General features: G+C 50.0%; 2 protein-coding genes and 2 non-coding genes across 5 annotated transcripts in view; all 4 read left to right on the forward strand.

Annotated features, from left to right (window-relative positions):
* The first annotated feature begins 1399 nt into the window (after positions 1–1399).
* MIR144 (microRNA mir-144) lies at positions 1400–1469 on the forward strand. The gene has a single exon (NR_049132.1). It is a non-coding gene; the product is annotated as a microRNA mir-144 (primary transcript).
* Positions 1470–1586: 117 nt separating this feature from the next.
* On the forward strand, positions 1587–1659 carry MIR451 (microRNA mir-451). The gene is given in 1 exon segment (NR_049056.1): positions 1587–1659. It is a non-coding gene; the product is annotated as a microRNA mir-451 (primary transcript).
* Positions 1660–2611: 952 nt separating this feature from the next.
* ERAL1 (Era like 12S mitochondrial rRNA chaperone 1) lies at positions 2612–7745 on the forward strand. The gene is made up of 11 exons (XM_030287948.4): positions 2612–2766; positions 2909–3082; positions 3170–3297; positions 3382–3459; positions 3583–3629; positions 3993–4054; positions 4461–4573; positions 5001–5342; positions 5742–5891; positions 6126–6206; positions 6472–7745. The coding sequence occupies exons 1-11, from the start codon at positions 2670–2672 to the stop codon at positions 6592–6594; spliced, it is 1395 nt and encodes a 464-aa protein (XP_030143808.4). The 5' UTR covers positions 2612–2669; the 3' UTR covers positions 6595–7745.
* A 1634-nt stretch (positions 7746–9379) lies between these two features.
* Positions 9380–19518, forward strand: part of FAM222B (family with sequence similarity 222 member B) — a 36123-nt gene continuing 25984 nt past the window's right edge. Inside the window, exon 1 of one of the 2 annotated variants that reach the window (XM_030287890.4) lies at positions 9380–9498. The gene's annotated coding sequence lies outside the window, so the exon portion shown is untranslated. The remainder of the gene's footprint in view (positions 9499–19518) is intronic. The other variant, XM_030287889.4, reaches the window with a different exon arrangement.

Here is a 19518-nt window from a genome sequence, read left to right on the forward strand (position 1 = left end):
TGCAGGATGTGGCCCTGTGGGGACAGACAGGGCTGGGGGACACAAATGGCCAGAGTCGTGCACAGGCAGGTGACACTCATGGTCGGGGGGTGGAGCCGTTTGGGGACACCGTGATCAGGGGACAAGTATGGCCAGGGTCATGTGCAATGAGGGGACACAGCCCTCTTGGGGACACACGTGCTCAGGAGGGGCATGTCCTCGGGGGGACACAGCCAGGGGTTACATCCCTCCAGGGGACACAGATGGCCAGGGGAGCGTGTCCTTTGGGGACACCAAACTGGGGGATGCATCCCTCAAAGGGTCACATCCCCACGGGTGGGGGAATGTGTTTTGAGTGTCCCTAAAGGCAGGAGGGCAAATCCTTTTTTTGGGGACACACTGCTAGGGGTCATGTCCCTCAGGGGAGCAAATATGGCCAAGGGCACAGCACTAGCCACTGACCTCAGGGGACACAGGCTCCCTGCACCCACGGGTGCCCTGTGCCTCACCTGAGGGTGCCTGTGTAGGGTGACCTGTGTAGGGTGACCCTCACTCCCAGATGTCCCTCCTGGTCCCCATCCCCTGCCCTGTCCAACACCACTGTCCAACAACTGTCCAAGAACCAGTTTGCAGTGGGGAGCTCCCAGTTCAGGGTCCCCACAACTATGGGAAGGGATAATCCTGGTCACCACAGGAGGATGGGGCATTTGTGAGGCCACCCTGAAGGGGAAGACACAGGGGGTGACCCCTTCAAACCCCACATCCCCCCATGGACAATGCCAGGCTGGGTGGGGGGAGCTGCTCGGGGCGGTGCCCCCCCCGGGCATGAAGGGGTTAAGGGCCCCGTCCAGCTGTGCAGTGCAGATGTGAGATATGCAGATGAGGCAGAGCAGGTTTTATAAGGCGGGTGCGGATCCAGCACCCCACAAAGCCCCAGTGCCACCCCCACAGGTAGGTGCCACCACCTGGAGCTGCTGTTCTGCTCGGGACGGTGGGACTGGGGAGACAAAGGTGGGATTTTGGGAACCCCTGTCCTGCTCTGAGTTGGGGGGCTGGAATTAAAGGAGGGGTTAGGGGCAGGCTGTGGTAGGGAGGCAATTGGGAACCCTCGATCCCTCTCTGGGTGGGGCAGCAGGACTGGGGGGCAAAGGTGGGGTAGGGGGACGATAGGGAACCTCTGCTTCTCTCCTGGGCGGTGGGAATGGGGTGACAAAGAAGGATTAGGGGCGATACCGGGGTAGGGAAGGCACTGAGAACCTCTACCCTGCTCTGGGGTGGAGGAATTGGGAGGGTGGGGAGGTGCTCAGGAGGCGACAGGACGGGGCTGGGGGACAGGGTGACACCGAGGTGGCAGTGGGTGGCTCCCTGAGCACGCTGTCTGTCCCCTGCAGGCTCTGCTCTCCTCTCCGCGCTGTCCCGGGCAGGATATCATCGTATACTGTAAGTTGGCTATGAGACACTACAGTATAGATGATGTACTCCCCGGGCTGCACCGACCTCCTCCCGCCGCAGCCACCGGACACGGCCCGGGGCACCGGGATCAGCGACACACGACACCGCTGGGACATCCCGGGCTGGGAGAGCACCCGGACACTGCCGGACCCGCGGCCGGCGGGGAAACCGTTACCATTACTGAGTTTAGTAATGGTAACGGTTCTGCCGACGGCCGGCAACGCGGCACGGCACGGGACGGCACGGGATGGCACGGGATGGCACGGGATGGGATGGGAATGGCACTGGAATGGCACTGGAATGGCACTGGATGGGACGGGATGGGACGGGAATGGCACGGGATGGCACGGGATGGGATGGGGTGGGATGGGATGGGATGAGATGGGATGGACACAGTGACAGAGCCCTGGGATGGACACAGTGACAGAGCCCTGGGGACAGGCACAGGACAATAAAGAGTCACAGAACCGCGGCTCCGCTCTCCTTCCTCACCACATCCCCTGGGGGTTCCGGGCCTGGCACAACTGGGGTGCACTGGGACAAACGGGTGTGTGTGCTGCAGAAGGGACTGGGAGCACTGGGCTGTGTGATGGGGAACACTGGAGGCACTGGGGACACTGGTGACACCGGGAGCATGGTGACACTGGGAGGGCACTGGTGATACTGGTGACACCAGGAGCATGGTGATGGGGGGACACTGGTGACACTGGGAAGGCACTGGTGACACTGGTGACATCAGGAGCATGGTGACACTGGGAGGACAGTGGTGACACTGGTGACACTGGGAGCATGGTGACAGGGGGGACACTGGTGACACCGGGAGCATGGTGGCACGGTGGCGCACTGGTGACACTGGGAGGGCACTGGTGACACTGGTGACACTGGTGACATCGGGAGCATGGTGACACTGGTGACATTGGTGACACTGGTGACACCAGGACCATGGTGATGGGGGGGACACTGGTGACACTGGTGACACTGGGAGGACACTGGTGACATTGGTGACATTGGTGACACCGGGACCCCGCGGGGCCGCCACCTGCACCACGCGGTGCCACCGGCAGGGGGCGCTCCCGCGTCCCCGCCCCGCTCCGCCGGGCCCAAGGCCACTTCCATCCCACAATTCCCCGCGGCGCAGCGGCGCTCTGGCCCCGCCCCCGCGCTCTCGGTGTCCCCGCGCTGTCCGCCAATGGCAGCGGGCACCGCTCCCTTCCCGGCGTGCCTCGCGGCGGGCCAACATGGCGGCTCCCATGGCCGCGGCTGCCGCCCGCGCCGCGCTCCGGGCCGCCGGTACCGCCGGTGCCGCCGCGGTGAGGCCGCTCCGGCTGCGAGCGGGTGCGCTGGGGCCGCGGGTGTTCTCCGGATGCGGGAGGTGGCGGGCGGGTCCGGCCGAGAGGCTTTGTGGTGGCTTGAGCGCTGCCCGGACGCTGCGTGTGGAGGCGGGTTCGTTCTTGGTGAATTCGGTGTTTTCTTCCAGCCCGCCTCCCGGGGAGCCGCTGCAGCGGGATTATCTCGGCGCTGGGCGGGATCCCGAGCGTTCCCCGGCGCTGCAGCGGGAGCAGCTCGGCGCTGGGCACCCTCCTGGGCATCCCCGCCGAGGCCGCGCCCGCCGCGCTGGGCCAGCACCCGCCGCCCGTGGCCACCGACAAAGGTGAGCGTTCGCTCTGCCGCCCCGCCGCAGGGCGATGCTGGCCCGCGGAGGGTTTGGCAGCGTCCCAGCTCCTCCTTTCCCCGGCAGAGGAGCAGAAGCGGCTGCTGGAGAGTCGTCCCGAGCAGCCCCAGCAGCCCAAGGTGCTGAGGATCGCCATCATCGGCGCTCCCAACGCCGGGAAATCCACGCTCTCCAACCAGCTCCTGGGCAGGAAGGTGAAGCTGGGGTGGAGCTCAGGTTATTTCCTTGGGTTTTTAGCACATCCTGGCTGTGTAACACACTGAATGAATTTCCTGCAGGTTTTCCCTGTCTCCAGGAAGGTGCACACCACCCGCTGCAAGGCCTGGGGTGTCATCACACACGAGGACACGCAGCTGGTGAGTCCTGGAGCAGCATTTGCTCATCTGTATCCCGTGAGATCATCTCTCATTGCACAAATATAGGGCTTTCCCCTGACCTCTCGCTGCTGGCCATGAAATGTTTGTTTTTCCTTTTCCTAGATCATCCTGGACACACCTGGCCTCACAAATCCCTTAAAAGCCAAAAGGTACCAGCACTGGGGTGGGGAGGGGGGTGTGTGCTGCCTAGCAAGAGTTGATAAAACAGGAATGTAATTTTCACTGTGCAAAGTCTGTAAAACAGGAGTGATATAAATGCATATTTTTAGCATTATTTTGTTTTCCAGTAATTTTTTTGTTGCAATTTCAGTAGCACACAGAGCCTATGATGTCCCTTGAGCCTTTTTGTGTGTGGTTCTATGTGTCTGCACATGACAAGGGATGTCACAACCCCTAAAGCAGCTTTGAGGCAGCTGGAATGAGGGAGAACACTGGTTTCCCTCTAGTTTGAGAGGGAGGAACACAATTATAATGAAATGTGTCTATTTTACTCATTTATATGTGTCTTTCAGGCATAATTTAGATGAAACCATGCTGACAGACCCATGGGACAGCATGAAACATGCAGATTTAGGTGGGTTTTCAACTATTTATTTTTTTTTTTATCAAACCAAATCCTTTTCTGCCACACAAGTTCCCAGCTGTGGTATCTGGGTGTTTGCTGGCAGCACAGGCAGCCCAGGGAGTGTGAACAAGGATGGAAAAGTAGAGAAAAGATCTGGAATATTGAGCTGAGGAGGGGATCAGAACTGCCTGCTGCCAAGGGGAGGCACTTTGGGTTAATAATTGGGTTTGGATGTGAGATTTAGCACGTGTGATGTCATTAGGGTGACATGGGTAAGGTGCATTTTTAGTGTTTTCAATAAAATTCTTCTTTTTGTGCCTCTCCTGAGGAGGGGAGTGACCACAGACTCTAAAGCTGCAAGTGAACATTGTGGAAAATGTGGATTAATCCTGTTTCACTCCCTCTTTCCTGGCAGTCCTGGTTCTGGTGGACGTGTCGGATCACTGGACACGGAACTCTCTGAGCAAGGAGGTGCTCAAGTGCCTCTCTCAGTTCCCCCACATCCCCAGTGTCCTGGTCCTGAACAAGGTAAATCCTGCTCCTTCTTCCTGCCTTCTTCAGGAAGGCAGCAGTGTTGGGTTTTTGGGTTCCTGGTGTTTTAAAGGACACAGTTTTCCCCCTCTGCTCCAGAATATTGAGGGGGGTGTGTGTGTACCATTGCAAGCACCCCTGAAGCTGTGCTGCTGTCTGGGGTTTAAATCCATCAGGGAAGAGGAACCAGGTCAGCCAGGGAGAATCTCAGCAGAGCTGACAGGCTCTCAGTGTTTGGGCAAACTGTGCTGGCACTGCTGACACACTGGCACAAAACTGTGCCAGTTTTGGCCTCTGGTCACAAAACTGTGCTGTCCTGCAGCAGCTGCTTCCCTGGGTGGTTTCCTCTGGCTCCTTCAGATCCAGCTGCCCACTTCATTTAGGATAAATCCTGACACCTCTCTCTCTCTCTCTCTGACTTCAGGTGGATATACTAAAGAAGAAGTTTCTCCTGCTGGAAATAGCAACTGACCTGACAGAAGGAATTGTAAATGGAAAGAAACTGGAAGTGAAATCTGCACTTAAACAGGATTCCAGTTCTTCAGCAAAGTCTTCTCCACCTGAAAGCAAGGTCCCAGGGTCTCCCTTTGGGCAGGAAGGCTCTGGTTTGGACAAGAGCAGTGATGTTGGGGGTGCTGGCACAGGGGAAGCCCAAGGGCCAAAGCACCATGGACACAAGGATCTAAAAGATATGAAAGGCTGGCCACACTTCCAGGAGATCTTCATGCTGGCAGCTCTCCATGGGGAGGAGGTGGATACACTCAAGGTAACTCCAGTCTGAACTTGTGTCACACCTGGAGCCTGGGGTGGGACCCAGCACTTCATACAGAGCCTCAGCTTCTGTTCCTGGCCTGGGAGGGGGGAAAGTGTCACATGTCAACTTGGGATGTGTCCCTGCTGCATCTGCAGAGCTTTCTGTGCAGAACTCTTCCCTGGGGCTCTCCAAGCAGCAAGGAATCCACCCACTGCTGTCTCTCAGCTCCAGGGCTTCTGTGGGCTTTTCTGTGATACACACAGCCCTAGGGAGGGGTTTCAGAGCTTCCCTGTCTCCTGTCCCTGCCCAAAACACCAAACCACCGCCCTGCAGCAGTGCCCTCTCTGCACAGGGGTGTTGGCACTGTGTGGGTGACACGTGGCAGCTGGTGGTGGTGTGTTGTGCCCACAGAGGTACCTCCTGATGCAAGCCAAGCCAGGCCCTTGGGAATTCCACAGCAGCGTCCTGACCAACCAGTCACCTCAGGAGATCTGTGATAATATCATCAGGGAGAAGGTCCTGGAGTACCTGCCCCTGGAAGTGCCTTATGGAGTGACTCAGGTGGGAAGTGTGCCCAGGCAGGCTGGGCCATCAGCTGTCTTACTGGGAATTTCGGGCTGTGTGATGAGAATCCCTTTGCTGGGATCTGTGGGGTGACTCAGTGCTTGCAGGTGTGCTCCAAGACCCTTTCTGTGTGTGAAGGGGCCACCCTTGTGTGCTGCTGTCTCCAAGGGAGTGGTGTTGGGGGTTCCTGAGGATTTTCCAGGATTGCTGAGGGCTCGTTTGCTGTCGCAGGTGACGGACATATGGAAGGAAGGAGAATGTGGGGAGCTCCTCATCGTGCAGAGCCTCCTGGTGCCAAGGGAGTCTCATAAGGTGAGTGAAGGAAGAAAGATGGGATGCTGGACAGCATGAAGGGAGGTTCCCCAAGTCCAACACCTCATCCTTGCTGTGCTCCCCTCTCCCTCTCTTTTGGGAAGAGCCATGTACCCAATACTGGCTGTTCAGTAGCAACTTACACCTTCCCGAAGTTGCCTCACCACTTAATGCTGGAATTTCCCTCATTTCTTCTGTGGCTGCACTGTTCTCCTGGGCAATGTAAGGGTGAGTTTGATGATGTTCTCTCTGGGTTTTAACACAGAGGATGTTGATTGGAAGAGGAGGAAGGGTCATCAGCAGGATTGCTCGGGAGGCTGGCCAGGACCTGATGAACGCTTTCCTGTGTGAAGTCCGCCTGAAGCTCAAGGTGGAGGTGAAGGGTTGAGCACTTGGTGTGTTTTAACAGCCCTTCAACTCTCAGATCATGTGGAGAAACCACTCCTAGGGGTATCCTGGCACGTTTGTTGAATCCAGAAATAGAGGATGATGGAGTTACTACAGTTACTCCGGACCTTCTACGGCATCTGGCCTGGGGACAGGCACTGGAGAATCAGCTGCACCCATGATTCTGGCACTGCATTTCCAGAGCTGCCACCCGCTTCTTTTGGGCTGTGTCTCATGTCCTTGCTCTCAGGTGTTTGTTTGTGGAGGTTCAGGAGCATCTGCTGCCGTGTAGCAAACAAAGGGTCACAGTGAAGGATTGTCAGCACGTGTTTGTAATCTCTTCTGAAGGCTATATCATGGTTACACAGGAGGATGAGACCACCCCAGCCCACCTGATGGTCTCATGTTGACTTTTCTCCTCGCCCTGTTGAAGCTGGTGGGTTTAGGGAGTCAGTTTTAGGGCTTTGCTGGCAGCTGGAACATCTGTAATGCCTGACTGGTTTATCTGTCATGCAAACCAGCATGGCCCCACATTTTAGGAATTCGAGTCGTTTATTGCATCACTTACTTCCAAGTCCTCACTCTTTGCACCAGGGTCACAGATACAAACACAGCAGCTGTTGCAGCTAAAGAAAACCCCAAAGTGGGAAGAGCAGCAGGTTCTGCAGCTCAGGTGTAACAGAGAGCACCTGGCACAGGTGAGGCTGGAGGAGAAGGGCTGGTTCTGCAGAGACCTTGGCATGGTGGAGCCTGGCACCACATGTGTGTGCCTGGACCTGGTGTTCGGGGCTTGTTTTATCTCTTTGCCCAGCATTTGGAGCACTGGGTACCTTCCTGTCAGAAATCCAGGTAAATATCCATGTGCAGTTATAAATCAACATCCCTGAGGGAAGAAAACCCCAGCAGTGAAGAGATTGGGAAGGGTCTGGAACCCAACCCTGCTCAGCCCCTTGTTCTTCGCTGGTGCGCTGTGAAAGGAATGTTTTACCCTTCTGCTGAAGAATTCTATCTGGAATGTGAGATAACTGAAAACTCCGTTGGGAAACCTGCACAGAGTGTCTTGTTTCCCAGGAGCAGGGGGTGCTGTGGTCCCTTGAATGCTGCTGTCCAACTTTTGTATTTCCTTTGCAATAAAATGAGGTCCCAGCACAAGTGATTGTTCTCTCTTTTGTTCCTCCCTGGCAGCCTGACCTCACTGCCACCGCCTTCCCTCTGTTTTATTCCAGCTCAAACCAGGGCACTTTCATGTCATTCCTCCTTCCCAGCTGAGCTTAGATGCAGTTTTCTGAGCTGTGACTTCTGAAGGTTGCACCCTGTGGGGGGAAAAGCTGGGTAAGCGGGGTTGGAGGGATCTCATGGCAAGCTGTCCCCTCTGTGTGGCTGTGTCCTGGTAGGGGTCAGGATCACCCTGTGCTGTCCCAGAGCTTGTCCCAGGCTGCTTCCAGGGATGGAGCCGAGTGCCCACAGCAACAGCCACTCCTGGGGGCACTGGAAATGCTCTTGGCATGGCAAGGGGTGAAGTGTCTCACCTTCCCGACCTGCAGCTCCTTAATGAGCTTTGAGAATTAGGTGAATTATCCCATTGCAAGCCCATTGCAGGGGTGCCAATCATCCCTTCCCTGTGGGAAAAAACTCCATGAAGGACTGACCCCAGGTGTGTGGGGGAGACCTCAGCGTGGGCAGCACCGGAGCTGTGGCAGAGCCCCCTCTGTGTCCCCTTCCTGACCCACCTGCATGTCCCCGTCCCTCCTGCTGTGGCCTTTCATGTCCTCCCTGTACCCCTGCCATGACCTCATGTCCTTTTGTCCCTGCCATGTCCCTCCCTGTCCCCCACATGTCCCCTTCACGTTCTCCCTGTGTCTCCCCTCAGTGTCCCCCAATGTGTCCCTCCCTCATGCCTCAATGTCCCCCAATGTGTTCCCACGGTGTCCCTCCCTCATGTCCCTCAATGTCCCCCAATGTGTCCCCGCCGTGTCCCTCATGCCTCAATGTCCCCCAATGTGTCCCCGCCGTGTCCCTCATGCCTCAATGTCCCCCAGTGTGTTCCCACGGTGTCCCTCCCTCATGTCACTCAATGTCCCCCAGTGTGTCCCCGCCGTGTCCCTCCCTCATGTCCCCCAGTGTGTCCCCGCCGTGTCCCTTCCTCATGTACCCCAATGTCCCACAGTGTGTCCCCGCCGTGTCCCTCCCTCATGTCCCTTAGTGTCCCCCAATGTGTCCCTCCCCAGTGTCCCCCAGTGTGTCCCTGCCGTGTCCCTCATGCCTCAATGTCCCCCAATGTGTCCCTGCCGTGTCCCTCCCCAATGTCCCCCAGTGTGTCCCCGCCGTGTCCCTCCCTCATGTCCCTCAATGTGTCCCCGCCGTGTCCCTCCCTCATGCCCCCCAATGTCCCCCAGTGTGTCCCTGCCGTGTCCCTCATGCCTCAATGTCCCCCAATGTGTTCCCACGGTGTCCCTCCCTCATGCCCCTCAGTGTCCCTCCCTCATGTCCCTCAGTGTCCCTCAGTGTGTCCCCGCCGTGTCCCTCCCTCATGTCCCTCAGTGTCCCTCAGTGTGTCCCCGCCGTGTCCCTCCCTCATGTCCCTCAGTGTCCCTCAATGTGTCCCCGCCGTGTCCCTCCCTCGTGTCCCCTCAGTGTCCCTCCCTCATGCCCCCCATATCCCCCTCCCCTGCACTACCGCCGGTTCCCGGCAGGGGGCGCCGCGGCGCTGCCCCCCTCATTCCCCCCTTCCCCTCCGTGGCTCGCGGGGCCGCGCGTGCGCGGGGCGGGGCGGGCGGCGCGCGGGCCGCGCGTGCGCGGGGGCGGCTGCGCAGCCAGCACGGCCGGGGCGGGCGGCGGCGGCGGCGGCGGGGCCGGGCGGGCACAGCGGCGGCGGCGCCATGAGGCCCGGGCAGGGGCACCGAGAGTAAGTGCGGCACACGGCGGGAGCGGCAGGGCGCGGCCTCACCGTCACCTCCGCCTCGTCATCCTCCTCCTCCTCCTCCTCCCGCTCACCGCGCGGCGGGACCGCCGCGGTTCGTACCCCCCCACCACCATTGTCCTTCCCGGGTGTCCCCTCCCCCCGCCCGCTGAGGCATCACCGGTGTGGCCACCCGCCCCCGTCGCGACACCCGCCGCCTGTCGCGACACTCGCTGCCATCGCGCCTCCCCGGGGTCTCCCCCGCTCAGCGCGGAGCTCCCAGACCCCCCGGTAGCCCCGGTAGCCCCGGTAGCCCCGGTAGCTGTCCCCGGGCACCGCGCACACGGCCCGGATCGCGATAGCGCGTCAGCCGTCGCGACACAAGTGCCGTCAGGGGGAAGGGGGGATTGCGGTCGCAGTGCGAGCACATCCTTTGTGTGATTCTTTCCCAAGAAAAGTGTCTTTTTGCAAGAGACCCGCAGGCTGGTTTGGGCTGGAAGGGACCTCAAAGCCCGTCTTTCCCACGGGCAGGGAACAGGTATCGTCAATAAATCATCCGCCGGTTTTATTCCCTACCAACCAATTTTCAAGTGTCTGAAGACGAAGAAGAAGAAGGAAACTGCAGAGCTGGACTCCAGTTCTCAGTCCACTCGTGCAGCCAAGTACTGAGATGGTTTTGGTGCTGCAGCGTGTGAACCTCCCCGACCAACACCTGCGAGGGCTCACAGACGTCTCTCACCCTCCTTTGGTAGCACTGGTACAAGTTTAGGATAAATCACAGATGCAGATTAGTTCTACCAGAATTTGTTCTGTTCGCATCTTACTACAGTCCTTTATTTTTCCACAGTCACATTCTCCAGAAAATACAAGTTTTTCTGGAAAACTTTTTGCAGCAATACTTTTTCCCTCCTTATTGCACAAACCCGGTTCTTTGTTGCTCCGGTAGCTGCGGGAGAAGAGGGAGCTGGGAGCTCTCAGGAGATAAGGTTGGGTTCTTAAGTGATGTCATTTGTGCTGGAGCAAGGGTAGTGACTTTGTGATGGAATAAATCCTCCTGGACGTGTTGGGGCTTTGTGACTCTGTGTGTGTGTGTGCACTGTGGAAACTTCGTCTGATTCAGCAGCCGGCTGAGAAAATTCTGTGCTCCATAGTGAGGGAATAGAGTGATGAGAGTTGCATTTTCCTTTCAGCCTATTTGTTTCTGATCAGGTCTTTTTAAGAATTTGAACTTTAGTTAGAGTCTGTGTATTTAAGCGGGTGCATAAAGCAGTGGGGAAAGATGCTGTTCAGATGCTTTACAGGTATTGGAGGTGGGGAGAGCAGAGTTTTGCAGCCAGCAGCAGAGTGAAGGATTCAGGGAGAGCTTTTCAGTGGGTCTGGTGTCCTATAAAGCCAGTCCAGAGGGTCTGGAAATTTGGAGATGAAAAGCATTGATAACAGAAAGCAAACTTAAAGCAAATGCATTCACTATTAATTTTCAGCAGAGGAGGGTTGAGATCAAAAGCGAGTCAGAGGGTAAGGTTTGCAATTAGCACAGAATCTAAGCTTTCATGGAGAAATGCTTCCATGAAAGAAAGGCTATTTGTTTTCCAAATGATATTTACACTGGGTAGAATTACTGAGGTGAAGAAATGAGAATTGCCCCTTGTCTGGGGGAGCACAGGTCGAGCAGGAGCTGGAAGAGGAGTTGATGAATTGGCTGTAATTCTCAGGCATCGCTTCAAATATTTTCAATATTTCTCAACTATTTTAAGAAGCTGTATTGAATTCCAGCCCAACCAGCCTGATAGTCTGGAGAGAGGAAGGATGCGTATTGCTGGAGCAAGAATTAAGCAAAAAATAGATAAATCTGGCATAATGGATGACAAGGGAAAGCTGATTGCTGAAAGATGCTGGCATGCTCTGTTTTTGCATGCTTGGCATATATTCTGTTGTGTTACATGGCTTTTGAAGTGTAAAAAAAAAAAAAAGAAATCTCATTTTGTGCTGAGATAAAAGAAAAAGCAGGTGCTTAAATTCTGTTAAGGATCAGCTTTGATACTGACATGAAGTAGTGACCTCGCTTGCATTTACCCCCCTGTCATTTTGTGAACTTCTCAGTTGAATAAATAATTCACTTAGCACCAGATAAATGCCATTTAATAAGATGGTATTTTTGATCCCCCTTTCACTTCACATTGCAAACAGCTTCACACTTTTTCAGCTTGAGCACAGCCTGGGGTGCTATTTCTGTTAATAACATTAAAAATATGTTGGAGAATGTCCACATAGTATTGTTTTTTCTCCAAATGTGAAATTAAGGAACCGTTGTGTTCTCTGCAGCTTGGGTATTTGCCTTCATTTAAGCCTTATTTGTATTTGTTTCAAGTTGTCCTCTGATAGATAAGCTTTTGTATCTATGCTTGCTTCTGGGAACTGTTACCAGATCAAGAGAATTAAGGATTTTTGTCAAGGACTGAAGTATCTGTATTTCCCAGAAGCTCATACACTGTGCAGGAACCTCAGCTTGTGTCCTCTGCTGCACTTGCTGAAATGCCTGGATGTGGGATAGAAACTTTTCTCAGTGTTTCTAGTGCAATATTTTACTTTTTGACATTGGTTTGTCTATTCATTTTTACTCTTTTTCATTTTTGACCATGAATTGTTACTGGCTAGCACACGGAGGTGGGGAAAGAAGGAAGTAGAAAGTTTTGCCCTGGCTGGCCTCACCCCAAAAACCTCCATCACCAAAACATCTTATATCCTGTATATTCATGGCTCACTCATCTTTGGTGAGGTAACAGTGAGGAGAGTCACAGATTTATGAAGTGACTTGCAGGATTCTGGGATTTATGGAGTTGCTAAATACACCACCCAGAACTGATTTGTTTGAGTTATTTAACAGATGATCAGCGCTTTTAAATAATTGCTTTAAGAACATGTAGTTCACTGAAATGCTGCATGCAGCAGGTGAGTAACAGGTCACTCTGTTGTGTAGTAGTACGCTGCATCCAGGGCCTGCTGACTCTTCAGAGGCTGTTTTTGGGGTAAGATATTCCTGGGGATGATTCTGTAATGATTCTATCACCCCACCCTTTCCAATTTTCAGCATTTGAGATGTTTAAACAATTTAAAATGTTCTCAAACTAGGAAGTGAAGTGAGTAATTGAATTTTTTATTTCTTGTGTGGTATGCCACATTTCCATTTTCCCATTGTATTTTGTGACTTGTGTTGAAATTTTTACCACACAGATTTTGTAGCAATTTTTTAATTGCAGATTGTTACTTTGACTGTGAATGCTAAAATGAGTTTGTCACATTATTCATCTTTCTACTTAAAAAAACCAAAAACAACAAACTTTCCAAATACTGATTGAGGAACAGAGCTCCTGAACAGGCATTCTGCTGGCTGACATCCAGAAAAGTTGTTCTGAACTTTACCTAAAGATATTTTTCCAAGGGGTTGTAATCTTTCAAAAGCTGATTTTACTGTCCAAGCAGGGCATAGTTTGGCCTACACCTGGAGCTGACAGAGACCTCTGTGTTCATCTACTGCTGGTTCCTGTGTTTTTAGTAATTTGATTTAAATGAACACTTAAAAAGGCAGCAGCTGTAGCTCATGGCTGATCCAACCTCACAGATCCTATAGGTGCCTTTTCCTTATTTCAGCACATTCTGTCTGGGTGTCTCTCCACACCTCCCCACTCATTTTGTATTTGTTACGTGTTTGCTATAATTATTTCCCCATTGTGCTTAAGAATTACTCTTCATTTTGTATTCCCATTGCTTAACTTCTTTATGCTGTGTGTGAAGATTAGTCCAAGTTTCCAGGGTTTATGAGGAAAATGGTGATATTTCATTCTTGGAATAATTTCTCAGGAATGTAGTTTGGCTGCAGCGTGGGTTTGGTATGGAATAGTGGGGATGTAACACTTGGGGATGAAAACTGGGAAAGATTTTTCATTTGAGTTCCCAAGTCCTGTGCAGGAATTGTGGAGTGCTTGGAATGCATGGAGCACTGGGTTCTTGATGTATTTAGAGATAAGTGAACTGTTCCAGGCTTTCAAATAGGTGACTGATGGGTGTACTAGGGGGAAATGTTTTAGAAAACAGGTCCTCTATAAAAGCAGCATGTCTGAGACAAACCTTTAAGTACAATTCTGCTGAATTAGGTGACAGATCCTGCCTGCAGCAGGTGTGGGTCCTGTAGGATTTTCAGTGGGCAGTGAGTGCTAACATTTAATTTCTTATGGTGCCTGTAGTAAAGGTGGTGTAGAAAAGGTGAACCATGAAAGTGCAGCTATTTTTAGTTTTAAAGAAAAAAAAAAAAAACAGTCAGAAAATGATCTACTAAGTGATACATTGCTGACGTCTGTAGTGCAGCCAACCCAATTAAGGTGCCATATATTGTTTCCAGCAGGATTCTGATTGTTTCTAATTTGGGAACCACGCGAGAGCAATGGAAATAGGTGAAACACCATGCTCTGCTCTTCAGAGGGATCCAGCATCCAGTTGTTCTCTGTCATTTCCCTCCTCATACTGGGACAGTCTCCCTGGGCTGGTTAAGGCGGGAGCCACAGATGCAAAAAAAAAAAGTGTTTTTGTTGGTAAAATGTCCCATAAGTCAGTGTTGAGCGCTGTGGATTCCTTTCTCATTTCCTGCCCTTAGCATATCCTTTGCTGTATCCTGCTGTCCCTCTCCTTGCCTTCATGTTGTTAAACTTGGAGTGTTCATGTTGGAGGATGTGTGTCTCACAGTCCTGCCCTTTCCTGTGGCTGTCCCTTGCCACTCATTTTGTTCCTCTCTGTAGACAGCTGCTGCATGGAAAACACTTTGAAAAATATTGTAAGGTGACTGTCTTGAGCCAATAGCACATATATCTATGTATATATGTATAGATCTAGTTTAAATTCTGTTGGAAGGAAATCTTTGTATGAATCTTTTTCAAAAAATTATGCAGATGCTCCCACTCTCTGAAGTAAACTTCCTCCTCTGCTTATCTTTTTTTAAACCTGGAATGAAAACCAGCATGTCTTCTTAACATCTGGAAAGGGGAGCCCTTCATGCCTACTTTGTGTTCTTTTATCCAGCATTGTTCTTCATTCATCCTTCTGTTCTGGCACTGGTTTTCTTAATTTGTTGTCTTCTAAGATGAAGGAATGTCGTGTGCTTTGGCTTTGTTGTGGACAAGGAAAATTAGGGATTTGCTCACCCTTGTCTTCCAGCTCATCACCGTGTTCTGATTCTGGGTTGGTTTTTATTTTCTTCAGCTACAGCAAAGCCCTCAGCTTTTGCCTCGTATGGGTGATGTGTTCCTGGAGCTGGTAATTTGTGCATCCCTTGACTTTAAATTGTTCACAGCTCTGCTGAGCATTTGTGAATGAGTGTGGAGGAAAATCAATATATGAAAAAGCCAGAGTAGGGGAGAGAAAACAGCTCTTCCAGCACCTTTTCCTGGTCACACCATTGCCTGATTTAGTTTTTGTGTCTGTGAACTCTTTAGTGTTTAAATTTAGAAATGTATTGTTTTGGAACAAGTCACTTTTAAGATCGTTTCCAGGAGATTGTGTGTAATTTAATCCCATTCAGGTTTGCTGCTCTCTGATCTGCTTGTTCTGCAAGACTTCAGGTTCTCTGTTTCCCTCTACCTCTCCCACTATATTCTACAAATCTGCTGGGGCTTTTTTCCAGTCAGACTGCAGCAGCATTTATGAATCCTTTTATACCTTTTCTGTTCCCTGTTTCTATTCATTAACAAGGTGGTGTTTCTTATAATAACCTGGAGGTTTAAAAAATGTAACTTCAGTGTCTCTGAAGGATCTCACTAGTGATAATTAGAAATTAGAATTATTAGGAATTGAATGTATGTACTTTAGAAATTAGCCTGAATAATAGGTTTTGTATTTCTGCTGTATATTCTCTTATGTTTACTATTAATTTTCAACACTGCTTAGTTTAATATTTCAGGGCATCTTTTTACTTAGAGCTTATCAATGACTGAAGTTGCTGATGAAGAACAAAAAAAAAAAAATTCTTCTCAGAGTGACAGTCCAACATAACATCTCAACCACTTGAATTTAAGTTGAGACGGGAAAGAATTAAGATTTTTCCATACTTCCATCTAGTGTGCATGAGGGAAATTGCATCCATGGCTAAAATCCCAGCCATTCTCCTAGCAAGGAGTTGGGCAAGGATCATCATCTACTGGTCTTTGTTAAGCAGGTACTGCTATGAACTGACAGTTTGAGATCTGAGTATTTATGTGGTGGTACCTTTGTGATTTCCATAAAATGGTGACGTGTGAAATTTGAGAAAAAAATCACCTTTTACCATGTGGTATTCGTGCTCTCCTTCACTGTGTTCTGCTCTATTTACTTGTCACTCCGTGGTAGGATTTCAGCTGCTTGATTTATGAATTATTGCTGTTGAAATAAAATTTAAGTGGCTGTTCAGTTATTTAAGAGCCAATTAAATCTGATTTTATTCTAATGTAACATTTTCAGTGAAAGGGCATAAAACACGGTCTGTGGGGGAAAGTTAGATCTAAAAATGGTTAGTGTTTATTTTTTATAATCTGTCCTTTCAACAGCTTGACTTGGCAAATAAAATCCTTTGCAATCTTGCAGCAGTGACTGCAGATGTTAGAAGTTGCTCTGTAGAAGAAAATAAAACAGATTTGGTGCTTTCAGTGATCCTGTATAAACCTTTAGCTGTGGCTGCTGGTTGGAGAATGTATCCAGCCAGGAGAAAGGAATTTGCAAAGCTTTTGGAGAATATCATTTATTTACCAGCCTTTGGTGACTTTGAAAGGTAGAAACAAAGGGTCTTTTGGGACAAACCTTTCTCAAATCATGGGCTGTGCTGTCCTGAGGGATCAATGTTAGAATTAGTTGAGTTTCCAGTATCAGATTGTGCTAATTACTGTGAGGTCCCCGCTCAAAGGGGACACTCAGGATGAGATGCTTTGAGAAGTGCAGCCCAAGAACCTCATTCATGCACGGACAGAGACGGGTCATTAGTGCTGTATTGGAGAGCCAAATTCACTCTGAAAGATCTGTTGGGGCATGGACACTCCAAAAAACTGCAGTCACCAGAAAATACCCTGCCAAGATTTACAGTCCTGAATTTAAACAGCATTAAGTACAGCAAGTGGAGAATGAGCAGGTACTTTTCATTACGTGTGGCAATTAAAATGTGTCTCTTGGTAATGGTGTTTCTTACTAGGGGAAGTGACAGCACAAATCCCAGTTTTATTCTGATGACTTCACACTGTACATGATATCTTCTGTGGGCATGGAGTGTGCTGGCTGAGCCTGTTTCAATATGAAGAGCCTGGTTTGCCTTATTTTTTTATTAAAAATAAATCATATTGATGTGGATGTAATTTTATTTGTGACTAGACAAGCCTGCACTAGCCAGCTCTCAGGTTTGTGGCGTCTGTCTCCAGCAAGATCATAGATATGGAGAAAATGATTTATTTTGGTATCCAATGCTCAGATAAAACTCTGGTTTTGTGCAGATGGCGCTGAAAGGATAACACAAAGCTCGGACAAATTTGTATAAACCCATATATCTCTACTACAATCCAAATCTTCAGTACATCAGTAATATTGAGGTTTGTATTTTTGTACTGACCTGGGTTTTTTTTGGTGTACAGAATTATTTGCTGAGTCTAGAGGTTGGTGGGGATGGTGTACTCTGGTCTGGCTGCTCTGTGTATCTTGGAGGGTTCTTCCAGCTGCCCACCCTGGCACTCTGAAGAGCTGTTGGGAATTGTCTGGTTGATCTTGGAGAATGCTTTGGGGATTTGGAATGGAAAGTGTGTCGGAGTGTGAGGGTGCTCAGCTTTTTGGAGAGGGTTGGAGATGGCACAGGTGTTTGGGAGGGACTTGCTCCTCCCTCAAAGACTTTTATAAAACACTTTAGTAGAGCACAATCAAATTCTGATGGCGGCACTAATTCTAAATAAGTGTTTGCTAAACAACGTTAATGGATTTAAAATGTTTTTAGGAATAGTTATTAGTCCTTCAGTCTCGTATGGTGAAGGGAGTTTTGTCTCGATGGGGGGCTGCCATTTTAATGCTTCCTGGCAGGAGGCCTATTTTGATCATGCAAATTAGGTTGGAAAAAGTAGGCTAAGCCATTAAAAAGTAGGAGAGATCATGAAATGTAAAATTTTTAAGGTGACTGTTTTTCTAATTATTAACATTTTTGTTATCATCGTTCGCATATGTCACTTCATTTCCCTTAATTCTCATGTCCTCATCTTTAATTCTCATCCCTTAACTCTGACAGCCTCAGTGCTGGTTGCTCTTGCATCCACCACTCCAAATGGAAGCCTCAGTCCATTGGCTATTTTATTCCCAGCAAGGTGCTTGGAAATACTGCCACGTGGTGTGTTTTGTTGTATAATTAGAAATGCAGATACAGTCTTTTTGCTTGCAACATGGTTAATTTTTTCCCATTCCGTTGACATTAATAGGGACTGAAGGTTAAGCTTATGTAAATTCCGGATATTTGCAGAGTTCTTGTTGGCAAGGGAATTCATTTTGGGAAGTGGGAAAGGGGCACATGGCTGAGGATTGGAGGCAGTGTCCAGACAAGGCTGGATCTCAGATGGGAATACACCAAGGGTTTTCACTGGGATCTCATCAGGGTTTTTCATCTTCCCCACCAGTTTCTGGGCAGGAGGACGGGGTGACACAGCACTGATGGAACCCAGGGTCCCTCTGGGGGTGTGGGGAAGAGCCCCCTGTTCCCCCCAGGAGCCCCATAGATCCTGCAGGAACTCTGAACCTGCTCCTCTGGGCAACGAGTGCGTCAGCAAAATAACTGCTTTGGTGCCCAAAGGCTTGCAAGCTTCATTTAATCCTATTAATTTTTAATAGAAAATTAATATTAAGCCAGCATACTTGGAACATGGCTTTGCCTGTGCTCAGAAAGACCCTCAGCTCGTGTTTGCTTTGGATCCTGCAGGAGCAAGACCCTCCTGGAGCAATTTGGGGCTAGGAGCAGAGGGATGCTGTCACCTTCAGCAATTACAGTAGCAGCGCTACGTTCCACCTCAGTGATCACAAATGTTGGTTGGATTTCAAATCTCTCTCCCCAAAAGGGGTGTTGGGTGTCTCATGCATGGATAAACTGGGAGGAACTGGGCATTTCCAGCTAAAAATGTGCAACAAATGTATTTGTGTCAATTATCACTGTGCTGACCCGACTGGAGTTTGATGGAAAATGCCAACAGTTGGATATCAATTTCACAAGGACTTCAGTAAATACTAATCTATGCAATTTAGGGGTGATGTTATGCAAAGAAAAAGCATGTGTTTAATTGCCATTTTCAGCTTTGCTACAGTAGATGTTCTGCACCCTCCAGAACAGTAAACTTGAAACAGGAAGGTCGACTCTTGGAGCTGATGGTATCTTTGTCCTTAAGAGAGATTCTGGGAAAGTAAGCTGCATTCCTTAGCTCTTGCAAACCTTTTTAATTGTTTTTTCTCACAACCTTAGCCTGATCTTATCACCCAAGTAATTGTTGCATCATATTTGCTCTATTGTCCCTGCTGGGATGTCAGATAATTGCTTTATACCTTTTAATGGAAAGTGCTTTGGAAGCTTGTTACCTCTGGGACATAGATGGAGGGTGCTGCAACTATTGCAACAGTTGCATTTATCCCATTCTTCAGAAGCTGGATGGGAATCCAGCAGGAAAAGGCTTGGATGGCTGGCACCTTCTCTAGAATTGAGTAGCAGCCATAAAGTTACTTGGTGTTTTAAACCCCATCATAAAAGTAAAGCTGCCAGCTCTGCTGTGCCTTGTGTTTGGGAATATCTTATCTGCGGGAATATTCTGCCAGACTTTCCCTTATGAAGTAGTATTGTAGCGTATTAATTATTCATAGTCAGTTTAATTCTTCTTTCTTGCATATTTAATTGTAATAGCATGCTGTATGTCACAGTGATTTCCCAGAAGAACTGTACACCAAAGGCAAACCAGGTATATAGTCTTAAATACATCCGTGCTAATCTTTGTTGTTTAATTTTGG

Source organism: Taeniopygia guttata, chromosome 19 (assembly GCF_048771995.1).
Source record: "Taeniopygia guttata chromosome 19, bTaeGut7.mat, whole genome shotgun sequence".
In the NCBI taxonomy this organism is placed as follows: domain Eukaryota; kingdom Metazoa; phylum Chordata; class Aves; order Passeriformes; family Estrildidae; genus Taeniopygia; species Taeniopygia guttata.